General features: G+C 40.0%; 1 protein-coding gene across 5 annotated transcripts in view; it reads left to right on the forward strand.

The window, feature by feature from the left end:
• Window positions 1-18578: 18578 nt before the first annotated feature.
• The window catches only part of shisa6b (shisa family member 6b), a 78086-nt gene continuing 71091 nt past the window's right edge, over window positions 18579-25573 (forward strand). For 3 of the 5 annotated variants that reach the window (XM_085465468.1, XM_085465470.1, XM_085465471.1), the window contains exons 1-3: window positions 18579-18900; window positions 19278-20183; window positions 21759-21919. In XM_085465468.1, the coding sequence (XP_085321594.1) occupies window positions 19660-20183; window positions 21759-21919 (685 nt within the window). In that variant the 5' untranslated portion in view covers window positions 18579-18900; window positions 19278-19659. The remainder of the gene's footprint in view (window positions 18901-19277; window positions 20184-21758; window positions 21920-25573) is intronic. The other 2 variants (XM_085465469.1, XM_085465472.1) reach the window with 1 other exon arrangement.

The following is a 25573-nucleotide window of genomic DNA, read 5'->3' on the forward strand; positions in this document are numbered from 1 at the left end:
GGCAGTATCATTAGAAGACATAGCATAAATTTTCACTGCTATGCAGATGACACCCAGCTCTATATATCCATGAAGCCAGATAACATACACCAATTAGTTAAACTGCAGGAATGTCTTAAAGACATAAAGACCTGGGTGGCCGCTAACTTTCTGCTTCTTAATTCAGATAAAACTGAGGTTATTGTACTCGGCCCTGAAAAGCCTAGAAATATGGTATCTAACCAGATTCTTACTCTGGATGGCATTACCTTGGCCTCCAGTAACACTGTGAGGAACCTTGGAGTCATTTTTGACCAGGACATGTCCTTCAACGCACATATTAAACAAATATGTAAGACTGCTTTCTTCCATTTGCGCAACATCTCTAAAATTAGAAATATCCTGTCTCAGAGTGACGCTGAAAAACTAGTTCATGCATTTATTACTTCCAGGCTGGACGACTGCAATTCATTATTATCAGGATGTCCAAAAAACTCACTGAAAAGCCTTCAGCTAATCCAAAATGCTGCAGCAAGAGTCCTGACAGGGACTAGAAAGAGAGAGCATGTTTCTCCTGTTTTGGCTTCCCTTCATTGGCTTCCTGTTAAATCCAGAATTGAATTCAAAATCCTGCTCCTCACATGCAAGGTCTTAAATAATCAGGCCCCATCTTATCTTAATGACTTGTAGTACCATATCACCCTATTAGAGCACTTCGCTCTCGCTCTGCAGGCCTACTTGTTGTTCCTAGAGTATTTAAAAGTAGAATGGGAGGCAGAGCCTTCAGTTTTCAGGCCCCTCTTCTGTGGAACCAGCTTCCAGTTTGGATTCGGGAGACAGACACTATCTCAACTTTCAAGATTAGGCTTAAAACTTTCCTTTTTGCTAAAGCATATAGTTAGGGCTGGACCAGGTGACCCTGAATCCTCCCTTAGTTATGCTGCAATAGACGTAGGCTGCCGGGGATTCCCATGATGCATTGAGTTCTTCCTTTCCAGTCACCTTTCTCACTCACTATGTGTTGATAGACCTCTCTGCATTGAATCATATCTGTTATTAACCTCTGTCTCTCTTCCACAGCATGTCTTTTATCCTGTCTTCCTTCTCTCACCCCAACCGGTCGCAGCAGATGGCCCCGCCCCTCCCTGAGCCTGGTTCTGCCGGAGGTTTCTTCCTGTTAAAAGGGAGTTTTTCCTTCCCACTGTCGCCAAAGTGCTTGCTCATAGGGGGTCATATGATTGTTGGGTTTTTCTCTGTATCTATGAAGCGCCTTGAGGCGACTTTTGTTGTGATTTGGCGCTATATCAATAGAATTGAATTGAATTGAATTGGAACAATACTGGAAGAAGAAGAAAAAGAAGAATGCAACACACAACAGCAATGGTCAGTGGCTAGTAGGTCTAATGTCACTGCTGTGTTGGTGAGGTGGGTGATATTTGGAATGAGTGAGCCATTTCTCTGTCCTTCATCTTTGTAACATGCTAGGTCTAGAGAAGAGGGACTTTGTCTGGCAGGTATTTGAAAAGAAAAAATCCCCAAAACAACAACAAAATAATACTATCTTTGTCAGGACTCCTCACAAGTCTAAGAACCTCTGTTTGCAGTGTTCTTCCAGGCGTTGAATCACAATGTATTCTAGGCTCCTGGGTTATTTTTGAACATTTTACGTATATAAGCAGCTGTTAATATTTCATCATGATGAATTATCCACAGCCTCTGTATGATGCAATATTTAGCAGATGTGTTTTACTGTATACACATGGTTTTCAGGATATTAATTGTTATTGTTTTTAATGTGTAGAAATAATCAGTTTTCAGTTGATATCATGACACCTAGGGGTTAAAGTAGCATGATCGTCTTTTCTTTTTCCGGGTATAAATTATTTAGCAGCTTATAAACATATACCTTTTCAGTGAGTGTTTTTTTTGGACATGTCACAGCAAGAAAACCACATGTGTAAATATTCAAATAAATAGAAGGTGAATTTCATGTACCTGCTTTAGTTCCCCAAGACTCCAAACATGAATAATCATAACAAGTAAAACTTACAAAATGCACACTTTTAGGACAACAAATACACACATTTAGCATTTATCAATTTGCATTTGAAATTCTCCAAGTTAAACCACTCGTTATCTCTAGACTGCTGACAGAGCAAGGGTACCTAAACAATATTGAGCAGATGGTATTTAATGTTGTTGTTCATCTGCACATTCAATGCATAGTCATTGTGGTTACACTGTTCAGCCCAACCCATCATTTCAGTGACACTGCCTGCCAGCAGGGGTGACAGGGCTGAGCCTCGGCGTCCACCAAGGCTCAGCCCTGTCACCCCTGCTGTTCATCCTCTGCATGGACACAGTGACGACTGACCTACAATCACCAATACCCTGGAGACTCCTTTACGCAGATGATATGGCACTTGCAGACCCAGACTGCCTGCCCATCTAAGAGCAGTCGCAAGAATAGTAGGACTGGCTGGAAGAAAGTGGAATGCGCCTGAACGCCAACAAGATGGAGTATCTAGAATGTGGCCATCAGACTCTGGGATCGATCCAGATCGACGGCCAGGAGTTAAAGAAGACCACCCAATTCAAATACCTCGGGTCCCTGGTCTCGGTGGCCGACCGCGAGGAAGACCAAAGAAGCGGTGGATGGACGCAATCACCGAAGACATGCGCGCAGTGGATCTCGCCCCAGAGAACACGCAAGACTGATCCAAATGGAGAAGACAGAGCCATGCAGCGGACCCCGTGCTGGAAAGACCCTAGGAAAGAGAGAGAGAGGCAGTGTCAGAAAGCAGACGCCATTCTTACATGGACCCATAGTGAAGGTCACACTCAGGAACTCACTGACTATAGTATCTGCAGAGAAGCTACTGTTTGTTATCCACACACAGAAAGAAAACATACACACACCTTTCACACAATTCACAAATATACTGTATTATACAGTTCAAAAAGTTTAATTATACAAAAGTATATATCCATGTAAACAATAATGCATGCATGCATGCATCCAATCCATGCACATCCACGCTTACAGTAATACAAAGCCAACTCAGCACAGCTGTGGCTGTGTTTGATGTGGCCATCCAAGCAGAAGAGGCTGTTTCCCTGCATCACTCATGGGTACAAACTTTGATCTCACTGTCGCTCTGTTTCTGTTTTCTCTCTTATTTTTTCCCCATCTTTTTTCTACCTTAACGTAAGTTTAGTGGCTCATTATTGGTACCTTCATGGATTAGCATAGACATTAGAAACATCCATCTTCCCTTGTTGACGTCAGAAATTACGTCTAATTGTTTTGACCTGTTTTATTTTCTGAAAGAAAAAGAGTACAGACAACTGTTAGCTTAGCTGACTAGCTTAATTAGATATTTAGTCAGCAAAGTGGCATTAGCATCAGGCCTTTTGAATTTAGTTGTGTGTTTGGCATAGTGTTCAGAAATAAAAGGCACTGCAAAAATGTGAAGATTAGAAAATTAGTAAGGCCACCATTGTGCTGTGTGGGAGCCTGTCTATGGCTAAAAATGTTACCATCTATTTTAATGTAATGTAGCTAAAGCCTGTTCAAAACATTGCTGGATCTCTTGCATGTACTTAAACCAAATCATGTCTGTGTGTTAATAAAGAATGTTCTACTCAGTTCCACTCTTTTGCCTGTTCTTGTCTGGGTCTTGCACTTGGGTCCACTTCCCTCTGGTTTAGCTGGTCATAACATTAAATTAAATATTGGCAATTTGCAGGTCTGCATGCTGCGGACCATATCTTTTTTGATTGAACTCAAAGGCAAAGATTAAAACTTAAAAAACATAGGGTCAAATGAAACAATTTTCTATGAGAAATAGAGAGCCCAGTGTCAGGGGGCTGGATCTGTGATCCAGCATTTTTCAGTTTTGTATTTTCATTGCTTATTATATATTGAGATAATGTTAAGTTCTAGTACTATTATTAGTTTGTCTTAGTTGACTTTTAGTCTAGTTTATGTTTCTTCTATGTCTCCTTTATGACTGACAAGCAATCAGTCTTAAAACAAACAGTCTTAGCTGACTTTAACTCTTCTGAGCCTGAAACAGTCGGTTTCACATCATAGTTTCCATGTTTAGTTATAGTTTGTCCCAGTTCAGGTTAGTTTAGTTTTTCCCCCAGTTTCACTTTGCCTTGTTTTGAGTTTTTCCGCCAAAACAAACGGCTTGCCTTTTGTTATACTTAGTTTTCTCTTCCATGTCTGCTTTTGGGTCCACACCACAAACACATCAGCCATCCCGGCAGTGACACCTAGAATACTCATTAGGATCCTACAAACAATAACATGAAGATCGTTGCTAGCAAATCAAATCAAATCACTTTTATTGTCACATCACATGTGCAGGTACATTGGTACAGCACATGTGAGTGAAATTCTTGTGTGCGAGCTTCACAAGCAACAGAGTTGTGCAAAATACAATAATGTAAACAAGCAAAATACAAGAATGGCTACATCTGAAACTAATAAATATATGTACAATATATAATAGTATATGCATTTCTGGATGTGTATACTAAATATTTTTCTACGTGTGTGTGTGTGTGTGTGTACACATATTTTACAAATTAAATAGAGTAAACAATAAATAAAATATATAAAAATATACAGAGTTGAGACATGTGCAAAACAGTGGCATTACTGTACAGTATGGAGTGCATAATGTTAAAGTTCCAGTAGTGAAGCTGAGGGGTCTATGACGTGTTCAGCAGTCTGATGGCCTGGTGGAAGAAGCTGTCTCTCAGTCTGCTGGTACGGGACCAGATGCTGCAGAACCTCCTTCCTGATGGGAGTAGTCTGAACAGTTTATAGCAGCATTGGCTATCATGTCCACAGTGTTGCTGAATTCATATGATGGTTTTTTTCTCCGTAGCCTGGGAGATCCACTACATAACATAAAAATCTCTCCCAGAAGAGGTGCAGTGTTTGAAGGAACTCCAGGTAATGAGCTGGAAAACTACACTGATAATGTTGACCGTCACTTACTGTTCTGATGTGAAAGTGTCAGGCTCGATAAATAATGTGTGAGGTGCTATCTCAATTTTGTGAACGCTCACCTCTTTGAACCTTTCGTAAGCATATGTCTCACTGAAGCTATTTGATTATGTAAGCCTATAACTAGTGGTAGGGAAAAGGAAAAATGGGGAACGAGCCAACAGAAGTAAGTTATTTAACTTGCTTTTCATGTGGATGCTTGTGTAATTAGGTGAAAAAATAAAAGAAAGCCAGAGTGAAGAAAGACACAGGGTGCACAGGGTGAGGTGCTCGTTAGTTGTAGTCATGGATGACTGAGAACCTTCACAGACACTCGTTAGTTGTATTTGGTATCCTAATATAATTAAATCTTCACATACACACAGAAACCTTGTGGTTTATCATTAACAGAAGTATGTTTGAATAAAACACAGAAGCAGAATATTCTGCAAATATTTTCAGACCATAGTCTATGCAGAAATTGGAAATACAAGACTAAATTAAATTTTCCTCAACAACAAAGATAAGGCCAACCTAGGAAACAAGCTTTGCTTGGTCTGAGGAGACAAAGCAGATATCAAAGAGAAATACAGGGATACCTAAAAGATAGAGGGAAGGACGTGCATCAATATTACAGCCTATTTGGAAAATTTATGCTTTGCTATTGCCACTGTCTTCCTCTTGCTTCCATAGGAGAGGACATGTATTTTGAAGCTGGGCTGGATGAGGACAAGCAGGGGACAAGGTTGATGCTCCCTGCTCATGGAAAGACCCTGCTTTGCAAAAATACCCTTATATTGGCAGCTGTGACCCACTTCTACACATCCATGCACAAGCTATGATACACACAAACGCACACCCACAAATGCCGTAATGCATCAGTGAAGAGGAAAACAGAGGCATCTGGAAAAGTCATCCTCTGGGACGCATTGACATGATTTGCAGGGCCTCAGTGCGTTTCCCGTAACTTTTAGAGTACAACATTCTGGTATGTGACTTCCTGGTACCTTCTTGGGATGTTGCTTTGGATTCCCAGAACACACTGAAAGTCAAATGAATTTTACTTAAGGAGCACAGAACAAAAACTAAGACTCAAATATGTAATCACCCCCCCACCCAACCCGCACACACACACACACACACACACACACACACACACACACACACACACACACACACACACACACACACACACACACACACTTGTGATGGAGACGACAACGACTGCAGTAACAGTACCTGTAAGACTCATTTTAGTTTATTGGCCTCTTGGCTTGCCATTCTATAATAACACTACGTGCAGGTGCACAGAAACAAAGTTATGCATGCACACACCGTACTCACACACACACCTACATACACACTTTTCATTCCAAATATAAGGACTCTTGCTAGTTTGTCGCACCCTTGTCTCTACTGTGTCCAGTGTTGGGAAGGTTACTTTTAAAATGTATTCCACTACAGATTACAGAATACATGCCCCAAAATGTATTTTGTAACGTATTCCGTTACGTTACTCAATGAGAGTAACGTATTCAGAATACTTTGGATTACTTAATATATTATCGTGCTTTTTTACAACTACATGAATGTGAATTATTACTTTTACTGAAGGTTACTACCAATACCAACTAAATTTTTAAATGTTAATATAAAATGAGTAACTGTAGGGTGGACATTAGGTAAGGCTGCACTTTTTGAAGTGATCTCGTATAGAAAACTATTCCGTGCATATATAAAACATGTCCGAGACTCCGAATCGTAGTAAAGGGACCTCTGGCTAATACGGGCTTGTAGCTGAAAACTAGCTTTACTTTGTTGCCTGGGTCAACTTTGCTAGCGAGAGACAGAGAGAGGCGTTGAAAGGCTGCTCCAACGAAACTTATTGTTTCGGAGGAAAACACGAACACAGCGTACAGTTGAGTCTTAATATCTTACTTACAACTGGGCTCGTCAGGCACTCTTCTTGGCTGCAGTGGTTATTATTATATTTACATGCTTCCAGCTCCCGTTTCTGCTCGATGACAACTCGTACATTTACACTCTCCTTTTTCTCCCTCCTCGCGTTCACAGACACATAACGGGTATGGCAGTCCATTCTCCCTGCAGCACGACTACACTGCCCATCAGGCTACATTCTCTAGGGCGAAGCCTGTAACGCTCTGCCTATTGCCTTCATATTAAATAATTTTTAAAAATATTTCTTCACGGCATTATGAGACGCGAGATTGAGACACAGGCATTTGAGCCTCTTAATGCGTGTTTTGTTTGCATTTCCACCGGCGTGGAATTACCAAAAATAGAGAGGGCATAGCCTAGCATATGAAACAGGAAAAGACCGCCATGTAATCCCTTTATATCAACAAAGTAACTGTATTCTGAATACCACCTTTTTAAACGGTAACTGTAACAGAATACAATTACTCGTATTTTGCACTTTAAATGCGTAACGGCGGTACATGTATTCCGTTACTCCTCAACACTGACTGTGTCTCTTGTTTTTTAAAAGAATCATACTTGTTAAGTGTTCCTCATCTAGCAGGATAAAAAAAAGGCATTGTAGTACAAAACGTTTTTTTTCAGTGGCTCTAATTCTCTTCCGTACATTTTTGATAGAGTTAACACAAAACACAAACTCAAAGAGTATTTGTTCCTCCTAGTGGTCAATACTCAAGTGATTTGTTATGGAATTCTTTGATGTGCAATGACCATTAGAATCAGTGACCACAAGTGTGAGTATTATAAAACTTCAATGATGCATTAACTGACATCCTCTGCCAATTTTGCATTTCAGTGGTTCACTTTTTCATTAATTTTTGCTAACTATTTTCTATTTGGTACTTGCCAGGTACTATACAGTAAATTTATTAAATTAGAAATAGTCATACGAGTTCAGGGACCAAATCAAAACCTTTAAATTCTACGCTATAAAAAGCAAATAATGAGCAGCAAGCTAGTAAAAACTGCACGAGTGAGTGAGTAACCACATTGCATACTGTTATTTGAACCATTGTTTACACAAAAATATCCATTAATTGAGCTCTAAAGAGCTAGCTATTTGCACACCCCAATCTAAATCCATCCCTGCTTCACTCTGTTGTCCAAATGTATATCTTTGATTCATGATAATGTCATGAAATTGAAATCAACAATTTCACTTTGCAGTTTCTTTTTACAGTGTTTTACAGCATACAGTTGGAATATCCCAAGATTCCCTGATGACGACAGCAGATGATTATTATATTCTGTAATTGACTGCACTTTGAAAGAACTCTTCCAATTCCTATATGGGCTACCAATCCCCAGGCACTTCCACTACACCATCAACTCCCATTCATTACATTCTACAAAGCGGCACTTCAGTAATAATCATTTATAACCCCAACCACTGAGAGCTCTGAATATACAGCCCTGATCAAAAGCCAACACTGAACATCAAACGGGCTCATTCACTTGTAAGTCTGGCTGTAAATTAGTGAGATATTATGGCGTGCCAGCGCTGGTGCGGGGACAGGATTTTAGACTAACAAGACAGTTATGGGAAGTGATGACAGCATGCTGGCAAGTGCCATTACTCTAGAGCTGCCACAGTATTCATCTTCATGAGACAGCTAGCAAACAGCTGAAAGCTAAGAAAAATACTGACAGGGTTAAAGTGTTTCATCACTCCCAAAAGTGGTGCATGTATTCACTTAATTTTACTTGGCATTAGCACACCATACAGAACATGTATTTCTATTTTTGCTGATGTCATGTGAGGATAAAGCAGCCATACACGACATTAGAAACACCATCTTGTTGGGAAGTGTTCTGTTTCCATATTAGAGAATCTGTCTGGGTTTTAGTTTGCGCCACACTCCACCAGCTTAAAGCCGATGGCTCAAACTTGTAGCCCTGTGGGCAAAAAATGAAGCATTATCAGAAATTCCTAACAAAGCACTTTCTGGAGTAAGACTCAGCAGCACGCATAGTTAAACTCAAGGGGACAGTTTCTCTTGAAAGCTCCTGTCCCAGCACCGGCTCTTTCTGCAATTTGGGAAACACGGTTTTCAAAAGAAATTGGGTCATGGTAATGGCAGAAGAACATGGCATGTATAAAGGATTGGCCCCTGGAGAGAGAGAAAGAGGAGTCAAGAACAATGGTGTCCTGCTCATACAGGGCCGCGCTTCACTGGTTTGTCAGTGCTGTAACAGCAAAGTCTTGGATTGTATAATTCTACTCCTTCAGCCCATCTCTCTGTTTCTTCCACATTCAGGTAATGCATAGTGTGGTCATGACACCGATCAGGTCATTTCACAAGCAAATAAAAGGCTTATTTTTTCCCTGACTCAAGTGATGGTAAAGTTCATTGCTTTTCAGTGTCAAAAAGGTCTCTTGGCAGCCATGTGGGAAAAAAAGAGAAAGCCATGGCACTTGAAACAAATGTATCCGAAGCCTTTATTCTGCATGGCTAGTCATGATTGCAAGCTTAAAATTACACAAGAAAAAGAAAGCGAGAAAACCAAGGCACTCAAAAAATCAGTCTTTATTCCGCTCGGCTGGTCACTGTGAAAATTTCTAACTCACCATTATGACTACACAAACAGAGATGCTGTTGATTCTTAACAGATTTTAACAAAACCCTGAATTTGTACTTTTACTTCATTATAATTGTTTAACGCAACACTAACAGACACATGAGTCAAGTATATTAAACAATGGAGCTGCACAATAACTAAAGACCCTGTCTGTAACAATTTTAAGGAATATTCCAACATTTAATATTAATTAAGCAGCACCCTGTCCAATATGCACCCTGTCAATGTTTAAAATTAGACTTCAAACTTTCCCTTTTGATATAGTTTATAGACTGGGTGATGTTTATTATATATTTCTGTATCGCATTTGATACATAAAGCGTTTTTGGCAACTTTTTTTTTAACAACAGTGTTAATTTTAGACAAAAAATTTTTGTCCAGAAATTATGGCAAGTATTAATCATGTTGGTGAGATAGAGGTCTCAAAAACTCACGTATCAAATATGATACAAAGGGCATTATAGGATTATACTACTACTGTAATAATCCCTGGGTTTTCCACAGGGTGTGCAGTTTATTGTACTTGATATTCTGTATTTAAAATGTTCTCTTTAATTATTGTTCATTCCCTGAATTTCATGTATGCTGACACTTTGGTTTTTACTTCTAGTTTCTATTGGAGTTCATTTTATTCTCTTGGGTGTTTCCTGTCTCATCAGCTCCCTTATTAAGTTCATTTTTGTGTCTGTATTTTTCCCTTTGATTATTGTAGTTACTTTTCTCTAGTGTCTTGTGTTTAGCTCTACTTTCTGCCTCATGTGTCAATGTCTTTGATTATCTTCACCTGCCTCTGATTACCCACCAGTGGTCAATTCCCTAATCACTGTTTTTGTGTTTTAGTAGTGCAGTCTTGCCTTCAGTCTCGTCTCGCTGTTGTCATCCTCGTGTTCTTTGCCAGTTTATGAAGTACTGGGGCTTTAGTTTGCCTCTTCATGTCATGGACTTGGTAACTCTTGGTAAATCTGACAGCAGCCTAATTAAAGGTTTGCTTTTTGTTTACATGTGCCTGCCTGTGAGAATGCATTTGGGTCCTTTAGACTAAGGCTGCTGTGGCAGTTCCCATGATGCATTAAGTGTGCCTTCCTCACTATACTACATTTCATTAGATTTTGTCTTATCACTCTTCTTTGTGTTTTTTGTTCTTGTGTCTATGCTTTCCTTTCTTGTCTTCTCTTTCCCTACACGTCACAGGCAGTCATGGTAGATGGCTTTTCCCTCCTGGGCCTGGTTCTGCCAGAGGTTTCTTTCTGTTGAAAGGGAGTTCCACCTCCTTAGTGTCACCAAGAGCTTGCTTGTGGATGATTGTGTGATTGTTGCACGATGATGATGATGATGATGATGATGATGAATGAGCCTTTATTTGTCACTTGCAGTTGCCTGTAGTGGATTTTTGCTTTAAAATTGTATGGTGTTTATTATACAGTATATAGCTGGTAGATAAATAGAATTAAATTAAACTGAACTTTAGTAATGAGTAAAGTTTATTTATATAACACCTTTTACAACACAAAGTGCTTAAGAAAGGTTTAACCTCCTAAGACCCGAACTCTTCCACGGCATGCATTTTTAATTTCTCTTTGATATTTGGGCTGATTGGGACCCAATGAATGTAAAAACAAAGAATAACCAGATTTTTTTTACCTGATTGTTGTTACAAAGAAAAATGAGAGCCACATATGAGGATATTTGTTTAAAACTTCGATAGAACAGTAGCAGTATAATGTCCTCGTAAGTGGATATCAGGCCCTTGTAGAGCAAAATTGAGTATTTTGGTCTAAATAACCCAAAATGTGATGTCCACATATGTGGACACCAGGTCCTAGGAGGTTAAAATAAACTTGATGGGACCAGCATATATTCATGCTTGGGATGTAAGACTGTACTCTCCAAGAAAATGACCCCATTGGTGCTTTATGCAAACTGTTCTGAGCTACACATGTTTTAAAGTTAGGCCGCCAGTAGTGGTCATATGTATCTAAAACATATGATGGTGTTATTACCTTAAGGACAAGAACCCAGACTGTGTATAAAACATGGATGAAGCCATTGTGACATTAGTAAAGTGTAGTGAAGTCTGAAGCTGAGCATTTTTGTGAGGTGGACTATACTTAGAAACTGGCCAACACTGCACTCATTTGGTAGCAACTTGTAAATCACAAGGCAGGCCCACCCTGAAGCCCACTTTAGTCTCCTTTTTCAAAATTTAAACATTGTCCACACATACGTTGTATATATATATTTAAGAGTGATTTTAAGAAGTTATTCACATTCATCATTTAGAAAAATCCTATTTTAGGTTCTTTGGAATATGTAACTCCTCATGATTCTAATATTTGTTTTCTGAGTGTTGCTGACACTAGTCCTAGCACCAACAATCATCCTTCCTAGCATATTACACTTACGTATTGGAATGTTATCACAAACTGGTTTGATGAGATGGTTATGAATGGAACTGTATTTCAATTTAACAACAAAACAGACATGATTTTAGATGTCATTCAGCTGACCCTTTTAGTTGTGCACATCCCTAAAACCCATGGTTAATATTAGGAAGCCAGTTAAAACATATAACATAGGAATTACCAGTAGTAATGTCTCTCCTTGGTGTTCACATTATGATCTGAAGTCTGAGACATTCAAAATCTAAGAGCACATGGCATAGAAACAACTGGAAAAATACGAAAACTGCAAAAAAAGATGACAAGGACCTGGCAAGGGCTCCTGGAGTAGACAAAAGTTAGATATACACAAGGTAGAGAAGGTTAGTAAGGAATAGGTAAACTCAATTATTCACTAACAAGTGTTAGTGAATAAAAAGCAATAAAACGCAGATGAGGCATAAACCTTCAAAATAAAGACTGTGGTAAACTGGGAAAGAGACCAAGAATAAACACAGAGAAAAATATGAGATGCAAACTGGGGAAAGACAGGAGGCAAATGAAAAAAGGAAAACCTTCAACATGCAGGAAATCCAAAAGAATAATTACAACGACCATGACAACAAACCTGTAAAAAACATATGCCACCAAAACCAAATCAAACATTAATACAGTTATGACACCACCAGTAATGGGATGTAGTAATGATGCCAAATGCAGCCTTATGCAAGATGCATCTTCAATCATGTTTATTGCAGGAACAGAAATGGATCTGAAACATTAATGGAACATCATCCCACTTGGTCACAAACCACAGCACACAGAAAGTACAAGGTTTAGGTTAAAACACTACCCTCCGCATATGCATTTGTGCGTTTGGGGATACAGCAATATGAATTGCGACTCATGGAAACAGAGTACACTCTGAACTCCTACTGTGTATTTGTATGTTTTGCACCACTGTGTATTTTTCTTTGATGCTCAGCTTGGTGTCCTAATCCATATGTTTCAAAGCACCATCTATATCTTATGTCAAAGTCCCAGAGAATAGTTCAGTATTGAGTAGTTTTAAATTTTTCATCACAAGTATGGATGGCATCGTAAAACGTGGTTACCAAGCAACTGCTTCTCAGCCTCCCAATCAGCAGCATTGTTGGTTTGAGATTCAGACACAAATATCATCACAGTCTCTCTCTCTTCACTGCATGTCACTCAGTGTGCTAAACCTATACTGAGTGAAATATTTGATATGTCCTAAATTAAAAAAAAGAAAACTTCTATTCAAAAAGTCTTTCTATTTCTCTCCTGAGGGGCAAATCTACCTCCTGACTCAGTCTATCAACGTCAGCCTGATGTGCTAATCTATTCAGGAGATACAGTACTGTAAGTTTTATAGGAGAGGCTTAGACTTTAAATTAGGATCTTTTGGTACCCTAACCTGCTGCCAGTCACACCACTGGTGATAGTGGAAAAAATATGCTTATGCAAAGCATTTTTCCCCCCATGCTGTTTCTGTCAGGGAGTTTTTGAAATCCCTTTTCTAATGAGAACTGGCATTCCACCTTCCTACAGTATTTCCTCTGGAGGACAAGCAGGGAGGGGAGGAAACGGAAAGATGACAGCACTGGAAGTGACACAGTCAGGAAAAGTCTTCTGCTCTCAGCTTATGCAGAAGTCGTAAGCGGGTTTGTGTGCTTCATAAAAAATGTCATAGAACAGCAAGGTGGTGGTCAGATGACTTCCATCTGCAGCGATGATATCTGATCTTGCAGTTCCTGTGCATTTCTGGTGGGGAGTGCTGAAAGATATGGATTAATGCAACTTTATAGTCAGTTTCCTTGTGATATCATAGTTCAGAATCAAGAATTGTAGACTCTCTTAACCCTCTGAGGTCTCGGGTATTGATGAATAACCCTAGCCCTGAAACCCTACCCCTGTTTTTAAAGAAAACATTCTTACTGTGACGTAACCCTAAGAAAGACTCAAGTAAAACTCTCAGTAATCATCAGTGATTCTAATCCTAAATTTGGACACTACAGAGAAAAGCATTTTTTAAATTACATAGTCTGATAATTAGGATTAGAACTGGATTTATTTAAAGTGATGAGGATTAAAAGGGTTTTAAAAAAATGGTTGGAAAATATATGTTATGTTAATAAAGGTTCAGCGACTCCCTGAAACAGCTACTGTCTCCCGTTCTCTTTTCTTCCTTTTTTCTTTTAAACATTACTTTTATGAAGGTAAATGATATATTTGTTGTTGACTACTTTTTACTTTTGATTCATCCACAACTGGTGCGCCAGGTTTTTTCTCTTTTCAGCTGCAGTATCTGTATCTGGGATTAATCCTATAATGTCCTTTGTATCATATTTGATACATGAGTTTCTGAGACCTTTATCAACATGATCAATACTTGCCATAATTTCAAAATGTTATGGAAGAAACTCTTTTTTTTGTCTAAAATTAACATTGTTGTTAACAAAAAGTTGCCAAAAATGCAATGAATATTTTTCCTTATTCATACTGTTTCTCACAGGACTGTGAGAGCCCACTAGTACCTACTCGGCTCGGCTCAGCTCATCCCGACTCGATTTTTAAGGTTTTCCATTAGGTGGTAATACCTGGTACCAGGTACTTCAGGGGGCCTAAGCAATCACAGGTGATCCACTGATTGGCAAGTCAGTGGAGTCAGTTGGTGAGTCATGAGAGCGACTCATTCATGAAAATTAATTTAGCCATTTTTGAAACCTGACAATGAGAGAAATGGCAACGCAACAAACAACCCCGTGATACACCAAGCAGCATGTATATTATGGCCTCAGCGGCGTCCTGTGTTGTGTTGCGTTTGTGCTGCATACACATGACGTCATGAGACTTTCGGGCATGTTGCTATGACGACACATTAGGACGTACTCAATTGTAATGGAAAACAACAGAAACCGAGTAGAGTCCAGTTGAGTAGTGTCAAGTTAAGCTGAGTACTAGTGGGAAAAAGCTATTTGTGTTGTGTGTAGACCCATGTCTTTTTGAAATTTACATGTAAACATAGAAACACTGTTCAAGGCCTAAAATGTTTTACAATAAATGTATAAATTATTGATTTATCCACAGAAAATTTCTCGAACAATTAATACACAATGTGAAAGAAAGAAGTTAAAACACATTGAATAATAATACTTTTATTCATTTCACTTTCAGCTAATTTTACATGATTAAAGCTTATGATGTGGTAAAAGTTGTAAGCGTTAAATTTGTCAGACATGCATTGCTCGAAAAAATAATTGGGGGACACTTTTTAATCAGAGTATGGCATCAAGTAAGTGAAACTTCTGTGATACTGATCTGGTCAGTTAAGTAGCAGAGGGGTTGTTAATCGGTTTCAGCTGCTTTGGTGTCAATTAAATAAAAAACAGGGATGCCACAGGGGCAACAATGAGACAAACACCAAAACAAGAATGCTTTTACAGGTCCATTTTGCTACTGATATTTGAGGACCCGATGGGCCCAGTGCTCACCGCCTGGCACCGTGGAGCCCAACTGGCATTTTCCATAGAACCAGACAGTTCCTGGAGGATGAAGTTATTGTTATCACCGACTGGCTCCACACTTGCATGATCTAAATCAACAGGGAGATATTATGTTTAGTTCATTCTTATGCACTTTCAGGCATCTATCCTGTACATCAGAACAACATTTTTGTTTTACATTTTGAGAGAGGCCGGGTGAGTTTAATAATAGACTTAATGATGTGTTGATCTTGTTATTTTTAGCATCTACATGGATGTTAAAATCACTCACAACAATTATTTGATCTGCGCTGAGCACTAAATCAGATAAAAAGTTTGAGAAATCAGACAGAAACTCTGAGTAAGGCCAGGGTGGATGATAGATAACAAATAAACCTGGTTTTTGAGTTTTCCAGCTGGACAAGACTAAGCATCAGGCTTTCAAATGAATTAAAGCTGAAGCTGAAGAGGTAGATTGCTGCAACAACATGGATGCAAGTCCAGGTTTACTCCAGAAAATTTCCCAATTATACATAAAGCCCACTTTTTTTTCTTTTATGACATACTAAGTAATTTGTTTAGATAATTCTTTATGGTTCATAAGCAAAGTGTTTCACATATAAATACATAATTGATTTAATTTTGACCCTGATTTAAGCATGGTGAGTTCCACCGTAGTCAATTGTCCCTGGCCTATAAAATTTAGATATAAAATGCAGCAACGTGACTTCACTGCAAAGGCCTTTTGAGTAACTTCATTTCCAGCACATTCAAAAATCATGCCCAGTTTTGTAATGATTTGGAAGTTCAGGCTTGTTGGACTGTAAATAATGGCTGCATGAGTGGAATTTCAGGTTCTTGAATCTTTCATGGGAGCATAAAAGTGGTTTGCCTTTATTTAAGACAGGGTTTTTTGGTCACTTTAGAGCAGTAAAACCAACATAACATTGGACAAATTATCACCATGCTGTTTAAGTGTTTTTTTTCTTTGACCTTATACACATATGGGAAACAGCTATTTGCAAATGTATTTAACTACTATTGTGTCTTTTATATTTAGAACACATTTTTTGAATAAAAAAAAATCCATATTTAAAGTTCTGAAGAAATTAAAATAGGATATTGTAAAACTTGAATAAACTAGAAAATATTAAAATAAATATTTATATTCAGTAGAAAACATGAGTTAGCTAACTCATGCATTTATTTTAGTACTGGGCATTTACACACCTGACCCTAAATAGTTTCCAAGCCTACATACGTCAGCGGTCTCTGTTGAGTATCTATTACCACTCTGCATTTATCCTCAACATGAAAATCCTAATACAAACTGCTTTAAAAGTATGGTATTCTTGAAAATTCCTGTGGTTTTAGAATTTAAGCATTTTAAATACTATAGTTATTCAGCCAATATCACTTAATTTTCAGTCAATTTCTTCTTAATCACACAAAAGCAGTGTTTAACTGTAGTTTCATTACTTTACACAGCCATAAATAACAGAGCTTGAGAGAAATAGAACCCCAAACGACTCAACATGATACAGTATAATTATGCATAATTTTCTACTTCCCATTTTCTACTTCTTGAAACACTTCCAGGCACTTATTTTCCACCATTACTTAAATTATCTTTAATTTCAGTACTTACCAGGAAGCTGCATGTATAGAATCAAGTTCTATCAAATCCGATAAAAGCAGCTTAAAAGGTTTGTGAACTGCTCTAAAATTAGGTTTTAAATGGCCTTTTGCCCCATGGAATTTATACGGTCATTACTACCTTTGCTAGAAATTTCCCATAGATTTCTACTCTGAATTCTTTGAGTGCTATGTCTCACTCTTTTAATAACTCTGAGACTTCCCCATCATATTTGCTGAATTCCACCTACAGAGTGTATTAGATGTACAAACAAAAATAATTACTCTGAAATAAGATTCTTAAGTGGGCTTCTTTAATCTCCAAAGTAGTTCACCAAAACGCTTCGATTTCATCAACTCAACACAACTCTTTTTCTTAAATTGTTATTCCATGCACTGGCAACTGGAAGACAAAATACTAAAACATTCTCTTTTTGCTTGTCTCTGAAACACTTAGAGTAGGTCTTCACTGATTGGGATTTCAGAACTCGGGGAGTTAAAGTAAGGGGGGGGGGGGGGGGGGGGGGGAGAAAAGTGTACTTATTTAGGTCTATAAGGTTAGTAGCTTCATACAAAGTCTTTCCACCAAAGTCTTTGCTCAGTCTTTCCACTGTGAATTATGTTGTGTGGGAGAGTGGATTTCTGAAAATGCAATAAAAGCCACAAACATAATCGCACTTAGCTATAACTTTAATAAACGTGTAATCAAATGAGGTTTGCAAATAATAAAACACTTCTAGTCGATTCTTCTTCTTTCTCTCTCTTCAAGTTCTCACAACATTCTCTCTTGTCTGATCTTTACTAGTGCTCCTTTGTCTCACATCATTACAGCCCGCTGCCTACCAGAAATACTCGTCATTAACAACACGCTGAATTCTCCTCACGTTGCTGTGCGCTTCCAGCTATGGAGGATAACTGCGATTTAAGGTCCCACTCTCACCCCGCAGCTTCCACACCTTTCTGAAGCTGTTGCTGTCAAGACACCCCTGGCAGTTTGTCATCAGAAGGCGAGAAAGTGTTGGGTGCGAATATGATGTGTAGTATAACTCTGCTTTCAAGCGCTAGGAGCGATGTATGCAGCTCTTCATTATAACCCGGCTCTGTACCTGCCGATTTCTATAGCTGAATGTGTGTTAATTAGTGAAGGGGTTTATTTGGAAATAAAAGCATGGGCGGTTTGCATTCCTGACCGCCGTTTAAAAAAGAAAAAGGGAGATCTGTTTGTGGAAGTGTGCATTTCAGTGCAACAGTGCTGAACACACACTTGACTGGTAATTTAGCCCTATCAGTTTTCCACAATCCCCCAGGTACCATGGCTTGGCTACAGTGCCAACGTGAATGACTTAATCTGGAATAATGAGTGTGTTAACTGTGATCGGGAGCACAGCTTAGTGTTGATTCCTCCTGAAAACAATGCGTGTTTACAGACATTAAGCCACAAAATGATAACAGCCAGTCGCACAGAAAGGTCAGGAAATTGCGCAGAAGACTGCAAGCACGAATAAGCATGCAACCCATGCGGAGAGTGAAGGATGCTGCCGGATACCGCCAGCGAACAAGAGGTCTGTGCAGCCATTTAATTTAGAAGTGTTAATGCCAATAACCAGGCTTGCTTGGAGGAGGAGAAGGAGAAAAAAGAAGAAGACGGGGGTGCAATTTACCGATACATGGCTGAGTTCTGACGCCAGCACCGAAGTGATGTAAGACAAGAGGGAGGGAGAAAACCAAGAAGGAGGAGAGGAGAGGAGAAGTAGAGAGATAGGGAGAGAGACTTTCAGAGACCCAGACACAGAGCAACTCCCCAGTGGGTATCCTAACAGAGGTAGGCTGGCTTTTCATACTCCCACTCCGAATTAAAATACCGTGAATATATCGAGAAAAATAAAAGTCGTCAACTTACTTTGAATCCTCTTTGAAATTAATGACTGGAATGCTCTTGGCGCCACGTTTAGTTTAGTACTGCAATGCTCGGGTGTGATGCTTAACATAAAGATAACACACCAGATTCATTTGGACGATCCTGTGATGTGTGGGTGGAATGTTATCAAGTTCGAGGTGTCGCGCAAACTGCACGAACGAACTCAAATTCATGACTCAAATGTGTCGGGATATTTATACGGGTAGAAAAATGAATTAATGACGCGCTTCTGACGTGAGGATAATACCTAATGAGCTCATTTGTTTTATTTGTTCCCCCAGCCTAACTTTGACTCTTAACGGAGCTGACTGTGGGCTCCAGATATCAGCACCTCGGATAGCGACGCGCCGCAACAGCTCAGCAGAGGCGGGGAGAACGCGCAGAGCCCGGGCGGCTGTCAGTTCCTGAGCCCGGTCAAGATATGGTTGTGCTCTCCTGTCTACACTCGGCGAAGGCTCGCAATGGGCTTTAGTGTGTCCATTGCATAATAACTGCAGAGAATGCCCTTGACAACAGTCCGCACAGAGTTGCATTCAGCATGACGGCTGCACAGGACACTGACCGAATAGGGGAAGACTTGCACGAGACTGAACCTTTGAGCGTTTAACCAGAGTTGAAGTGTCTGTGCAAGCACATAACACTGGAAGACTTCTTCACATTATCATGGGGATAAGGTACCTTTTATTGCTGCTGATCTACCTGGACCCCCTGTGCGTCTTGAGCGCCGCAACGGGCGGTAAAAAACCCAAGCCGGCGACCAGGAAGGCTCCGAAAGCCACCGCTATCCCCACGGTCGTCCCGCAGAAGACTCCAAAACCGTCGCCCGTCAGGAAACACGAGTCCTGCAAGGGCTACTTCGATGTAAGCGGGCAGTTTGACAGTGCGTTCGAGTGCAACAACACAGATCACCGGTACTGCTGCGGGACGTGCTTCCTGCGCTTTTGCTGCGAGTATAAGAAAGACCGACTTGATCAGACTGCGTGCACGAACTACGTAACGCCGGGCTGGTTGGAGACGGCCACTCCGTCCCCCATCCCGACCAATGATCCCTATCTCTCCATGGATCAGACCAACACGGCGGTCTACATCACCTGTGGGATCATAGCCTTCATCATAGTGTTGGGAGTGTCGGCCAAAGTTGCATATGACAAAGCCACAGAGCCGCCTCAAGAAATGAATATACACAGGTGAGTGGGAGGAAGACTGTAATAATTCTGCTTAACATGCTCCCTTTAATCAAGAAACAAAGCTGCATATTAAAAGTCTGCCTTTTGCACTTCATGCATATGTATAACTGGACAGACCATAATATGCACAGAGATGTAGAGTCCATTTACAGGCAGGGGCTAAAGGTCAAAGAAACAGGCCCAAAGTGCTGTCAAATGCGATATTTTTCAAGCAAGCAACTTGTTTTCTTCCTCTCCATCAGCGCTAACGAAGTGAAAATGAGGCTGGTAAAGCGCTGGAATGAATGAACAGACTGTTATCTAAAAGGCAGCACTTCTCAGATCAAATTGTGTTCGATCTGCAGCAGATGTTAAATCCCAGAAAAACCAAAGCCTAAAATAATTATAGAGAGAAGTTGAAAGAGTGTTATCATACTGATACTGATTGTGGTAGGCTGGTGCTCCTGAAACAAGTGCGTGCATCTGCTATGAGTGGGAGTGAGAAGGACTAATGGCCAACGTTTATATTTTATGTTTTTTAGTTCATATTGCAGAATTAAAAAAAGAAAAAGTAATTGTAACTAGTGCTGGAGTCTAACACTAGTCTGCATACTGGGCTCAGGAGGCAACCAGCCAGCTGTCAAGAATCATACTTGACAGCCCTCTCTTCAGCCTCTACACATCAGCACATGGCTGTCTGATGTGTTCAGGTGAGGAGGTGGATGAGGATGCTTAGCAGAGATGGCGCAACTGCATCCCATCTCCTCATACTGGCCCCATCAAACACGGGCAGACCAACGCGAACAAATGCTGACACATAAGATCTTCAACATTGAATTGTTTTTTTATTATTACTGAATGCATTATTCACAGTCTTGAGCAATCTTAAGTCTGTGAATAATAGATGATGTTTGCATTAATGTTTTGGCTGTATCAAGGCTGTGTGACACGCATGCACCACTGGCACCACCACATTCCATAAGGGTCACAAAGGAGGGCAGGGTGGGAAAGGGATGAATCGCTGAGGTGGGGAGAGGGGGGAGGTAAAGTGAAGCTAAGATATTAATTTAAAGGCAAAGGTTAAACCACCAATATATTTGTCGTACAAAAGCTTTGAGATGCTGCGGCGCCTTCAAAGTAATTAGATTTCCCCCCATTTTTTCTAAGTATGATGTCAGAAAAAAAGCAAACAAACATTTTTTTTACTTTCTTTCATCATGATTGCTTCTCTCCCTCTTTCACCCCCCTCGAGGGCTTCATCCTTCCACATGCACCTGGTGCGGTCTGAAAAACATTCAAATTCAACCCAATTAGCTGAGATACTCACACATCCAACGCTGTTTCTCTTGCAAATGAACATTCGTCATGTTCCCAGACGTGTTAAAAAAAAAAAAAAAGAAAAGAGAGAGAGAGACAGAAGAACAAGAAACGGAGCAGCCCTGAATTACCCATAATAGCGCAACACTGTTTCAACAATCCACGTCTGGTTTTTAACTGTGTTCAGATGCATGCACAGAGACAACCTGTACAAAGAGGAAAAGCCTCCTTTTTGGTGTAATGTTCACACTTGTTTGCTGTGTGCTTGTCTGTTTTTAGGGCCCTTGCAGACATCCTGAGGCAGCAGGGGCCCATCCCTATATCACAATACGACTGTGAGAATTTTGCAGCCATGAATGGCTCACCCAAAGACAACACACCAGTCAGAACCTCATCCAAGAACCACTACACCCCTGTTCACACCTCCAAATCCAACCATGGTAAGAGCTCTTCTTGCTCTCCTCTCTATACTCGAAGCTCTAAAGCTTATGTTTATGGCTGAAGGGACATTTCAGCAGCTGAACCCTGTGCCTGTGTCTTTGAGAGCATTTTTGTGCAATGCTTTTGCAGCATATCATCATTATTTGTGTGTAAAATTCTGCAATACCATTCAAATCGCAGCCACTGTACTGACCCTTTCAGCATTTTAATCTTCCATGGTAACATCCTGTAATCATCTGATTTGAGCAAAAGAGAAGAGAGAGCAACAGCGAGACTAAAGGACAGATAATCACAGACTAGCAAAGGTAGACCTGCCCAGCAGATTCTGATAGGCTGGAAGTGATGACCTCTCACTCAGTCAGCACACACACGGAGTCATTTAACCTTGCAATTGCAAGAACAGACAGGAGTGTGAGTCATTAATATGGCCTGAAAAACGGACACAGAATCCAGGCAGCACTGGCAGGTTCACAGACAAAGCAGGTGTTATCAGATGGAGAGATACAAAGCCACTTGGGGAGAGGGACACAGATGGAAAATAATGAGATATTACAATGGAGTTGCTGAGATGGAAAGAAAAACAGAAAGATGTTAAGGGATGAGCAAATGCAGAGATACGGAGTAGAAAATTAAAGGTGATGTAGCTCTGAAAGCACGGCAGACTTTACTGCTGTGTAACGTTTTCTGTGGCATGATCTATTAATTTATCTATGTATTTACTGTCAGAGAAGAAACTTCCCCTTGCTATACATATACCCCTAATTTAAAGCTCAGGTGGTTGACACTGGTAAGTAACTACAAATTGTGTTTTTTAATTTTTAAGTCCGGCTGGGGGATTTCCTGCAAGTTATATAAACTAAACTAAAATTAAAAGCCAGAAGAAACTGTCTTTACATACGTCAGTATATGACAGCTTAACTTTTCATGAGTTCAGCAAGAAAATTTAGTTTCATTTTTAATATAACAGAACAATATAAAATAATTCTCATACGCAAACTTCCCTTAGCTAAAAAAAAGTCTAAGAATGACATTCGAGCAACACGTGGGAAGACTGAACTGTCATGTTGTCATCCAAGGCCTCAATAAAAGACAATCAGCTAACAGTTACTCAGAGTCAAAGTGTTTGCTTGGATGCTTTCACACTGTGATAAATGACAAACAAGCAGTTATCTCTGTTTAGAAATCATCTTGCTGTATAGAAATTCTTATTATATCCAAACTATAGTTGGACAGGGTATATATATCACTTTGATACTCTGAATGAGCACTCAAAGCATTTTCGGACTTTGAGGGCTATCTGTCATTCAAATACTCCAATGCAGGCATCGGACAATTTGCTGTGTAGTACCTTTTCCGAGGCTACTTTGACTTGTGGACTGAGAGAGCTGGAGATCGAACCTCAGATTAGTGGACAAAGTTTTGAGACAAAGTGTTTTGATCTCTGCCAGCAGCTTCACAGCTCGGATGCTGTGAGAAAATGAGCAGGTTGGAGAAATCAGAAGTGAAAGGATATTGTGAGCCACTGTTTTTTACCTTTGGAAATATGGTTGCTAGTTTGCTAACTGACCTTGAGATAATGTTGGCTGTTCTCACTTTCAGTCAGTTCCATAAATATGTGTATCATACTAAAACACATCTGAGCCCCCAAATCCAGGGCAAATAAATGAATTCTCATACATACATGGACGATTACGCAGGTTACTTCACCTGAGAAAAGGCACAAAAGCAGCCTGATGGCAGCCAATATTGTCAGCTCATTGTACAGTAGGAGAACATGTAAGTGTAGATGTGGAAGTTATAGTGTTGAATGTAAAAAACGTCATGAAAATTTAATTGAAAGCACTACAGTGCCAAAGAGTCTCAGTACATTATATTGCAGTATATATTAAAGTGGAAACTAGTGCAGAAAATACAGGGAGTGCAGAATTATTAGGCAAATGAGTATTTTGTCCACATCATCCTCTTCATGCATGTTGTCTTACTCCAAGCTGTATAGGCTCGAAAGCCTACTACCAATTAAGCATATTAGATGATGTGCATCTCTGTAATGAGAAGGGGTGTGGTCTATTGACATCAGCACCCTATATCAGGTGTGCATAATTATTAGGCAACTACCTTTCCTTTGGCAAAATGGGTCAAAAGAAGGACTTGACAGGCTCAGAAAAGTCAAAAATAGTGAGATATCTTGCAGAGGGATGCAGCAGTCTCAAAATTGCAAAGCTTCTGAAACGTGATCATCGAACAATCAAGCGTTTCATTCAAAATAGTCAACAGGGTCGCAAGAAGCGTGTGGAAAAACCAAGGCGCAAAATAACTGCCCATGAACTAAGAAAAGTCAAGCGTGCAGCTGCCAAGATGCCACTTGCCACCAGTTTGGCCATATTTCAGAGCTGCAACATCACTGGAGTGCCCAAAAGCACAAGGTGTGCAATACTCAGAGACATGGCCAAGGTAAGAAAGGCTGAAAGACGACCACCACTGAACAAGACACACAAGCTGAAACGTCAAGACTGGGCCAAGAAATATCTCAAGACTGGTTTTTCTAAGGTTTTATGGACTGATGAAATGAGAGTGAGTCTTGATGGGCCAGATGGATGGGCCCGTGGCTGGATTGGTAAAGGGCAGAGAGCTCCAGTCCGACTCAGACGCCAGCAAGGTGGAGGTGGAGTACTGGTTTGGGCTGGTATCATCAAAGATGAGCTTGTGGGGCCTTTTCGGGTTGAGGATGGAGTCAAGCTCAACTCCCAGTCCTACTGCCAGTTTCTGGAAGACACCTTCTTCAAGCAGTGGTACAGGAAGAAGTCTGCATCCTTCAAGAAAAACATGATTTTCATGCAGGACAATGCTCCATCACACGCGTCCAAGTACTCCACAGCGTGGCTGGCAAGAAAGGGTATAAAAGAAGAAAAACTAATGACATGGCCTCCTTGTTCACCTGATCTGAACCCCATTGAGAACCTGTGGTCCATCATCAAATGTGAGATTTACAAGGGGGGAAAACAGTACACCTCTCTGAACAGTGTCTGGGAGGCTGTGGTTGCTGCTGCACGCAATGTTGATGGTGAACAGATCAAAACACTGACAGAATCCATGGATGGCAGGCTTTTGAGTGTCCTTGCAAAGAAAGGTGGCTATATTGGTCGCTGATTTGTTTTTGTTTTGTTTTTGAATGTCAGAAATGTATATTTGTGAATGTGGAGATGTTATATTGGTTTCACTGGTAAAAATAAATAATTGAAATGGGTATATATTTGTTTTTTGTTAAGTTGCCTAATAATTATGCACAGTAATAGTCACCTGCACACACAGATATCCCCCTAAAATAGCTAAAACTAAAAACTACTTCCAAAAACATTCAGCTTTGATATTAATGAGTTTTTTGGGTTCATTGAGAACATGGTTGTTGTTCAATAATAAAATTATTCCTCAAAAATACAACTTGCCTAATAATTCTGCACTCCCTGTATATAAACTGGTGCACAAATGTAGTCCAGAATGTAGGAAATAAACTGCCTGATGCTATCCCCTAAGATGCCACCCCCACCTATCCCTCGATTAAATCTTAATCCATGCCTATTTTTCCACTCTTTTTGAAATGTTTTAATTAGAAACCAATCATATAACAACATATTTATATTAATCGATGAGAGAGT

Source organism: Copadichromis virginalis, linkage group LG8 (genome assembly GCF_057382275.1).
Source record: "Copadichromis virginalis isolate Kocher_CV1m ecotype Utaka linkage group LG8, C_Virginalis_male_GT1.1, whole genome shotgun sequence".
Lineage (NCBI taxonomy): Eukaryota > Metazoa > Chordata > Actinopteri > Cichliformes > Cichlidae > Copadichromis > Copadichromis virginalis.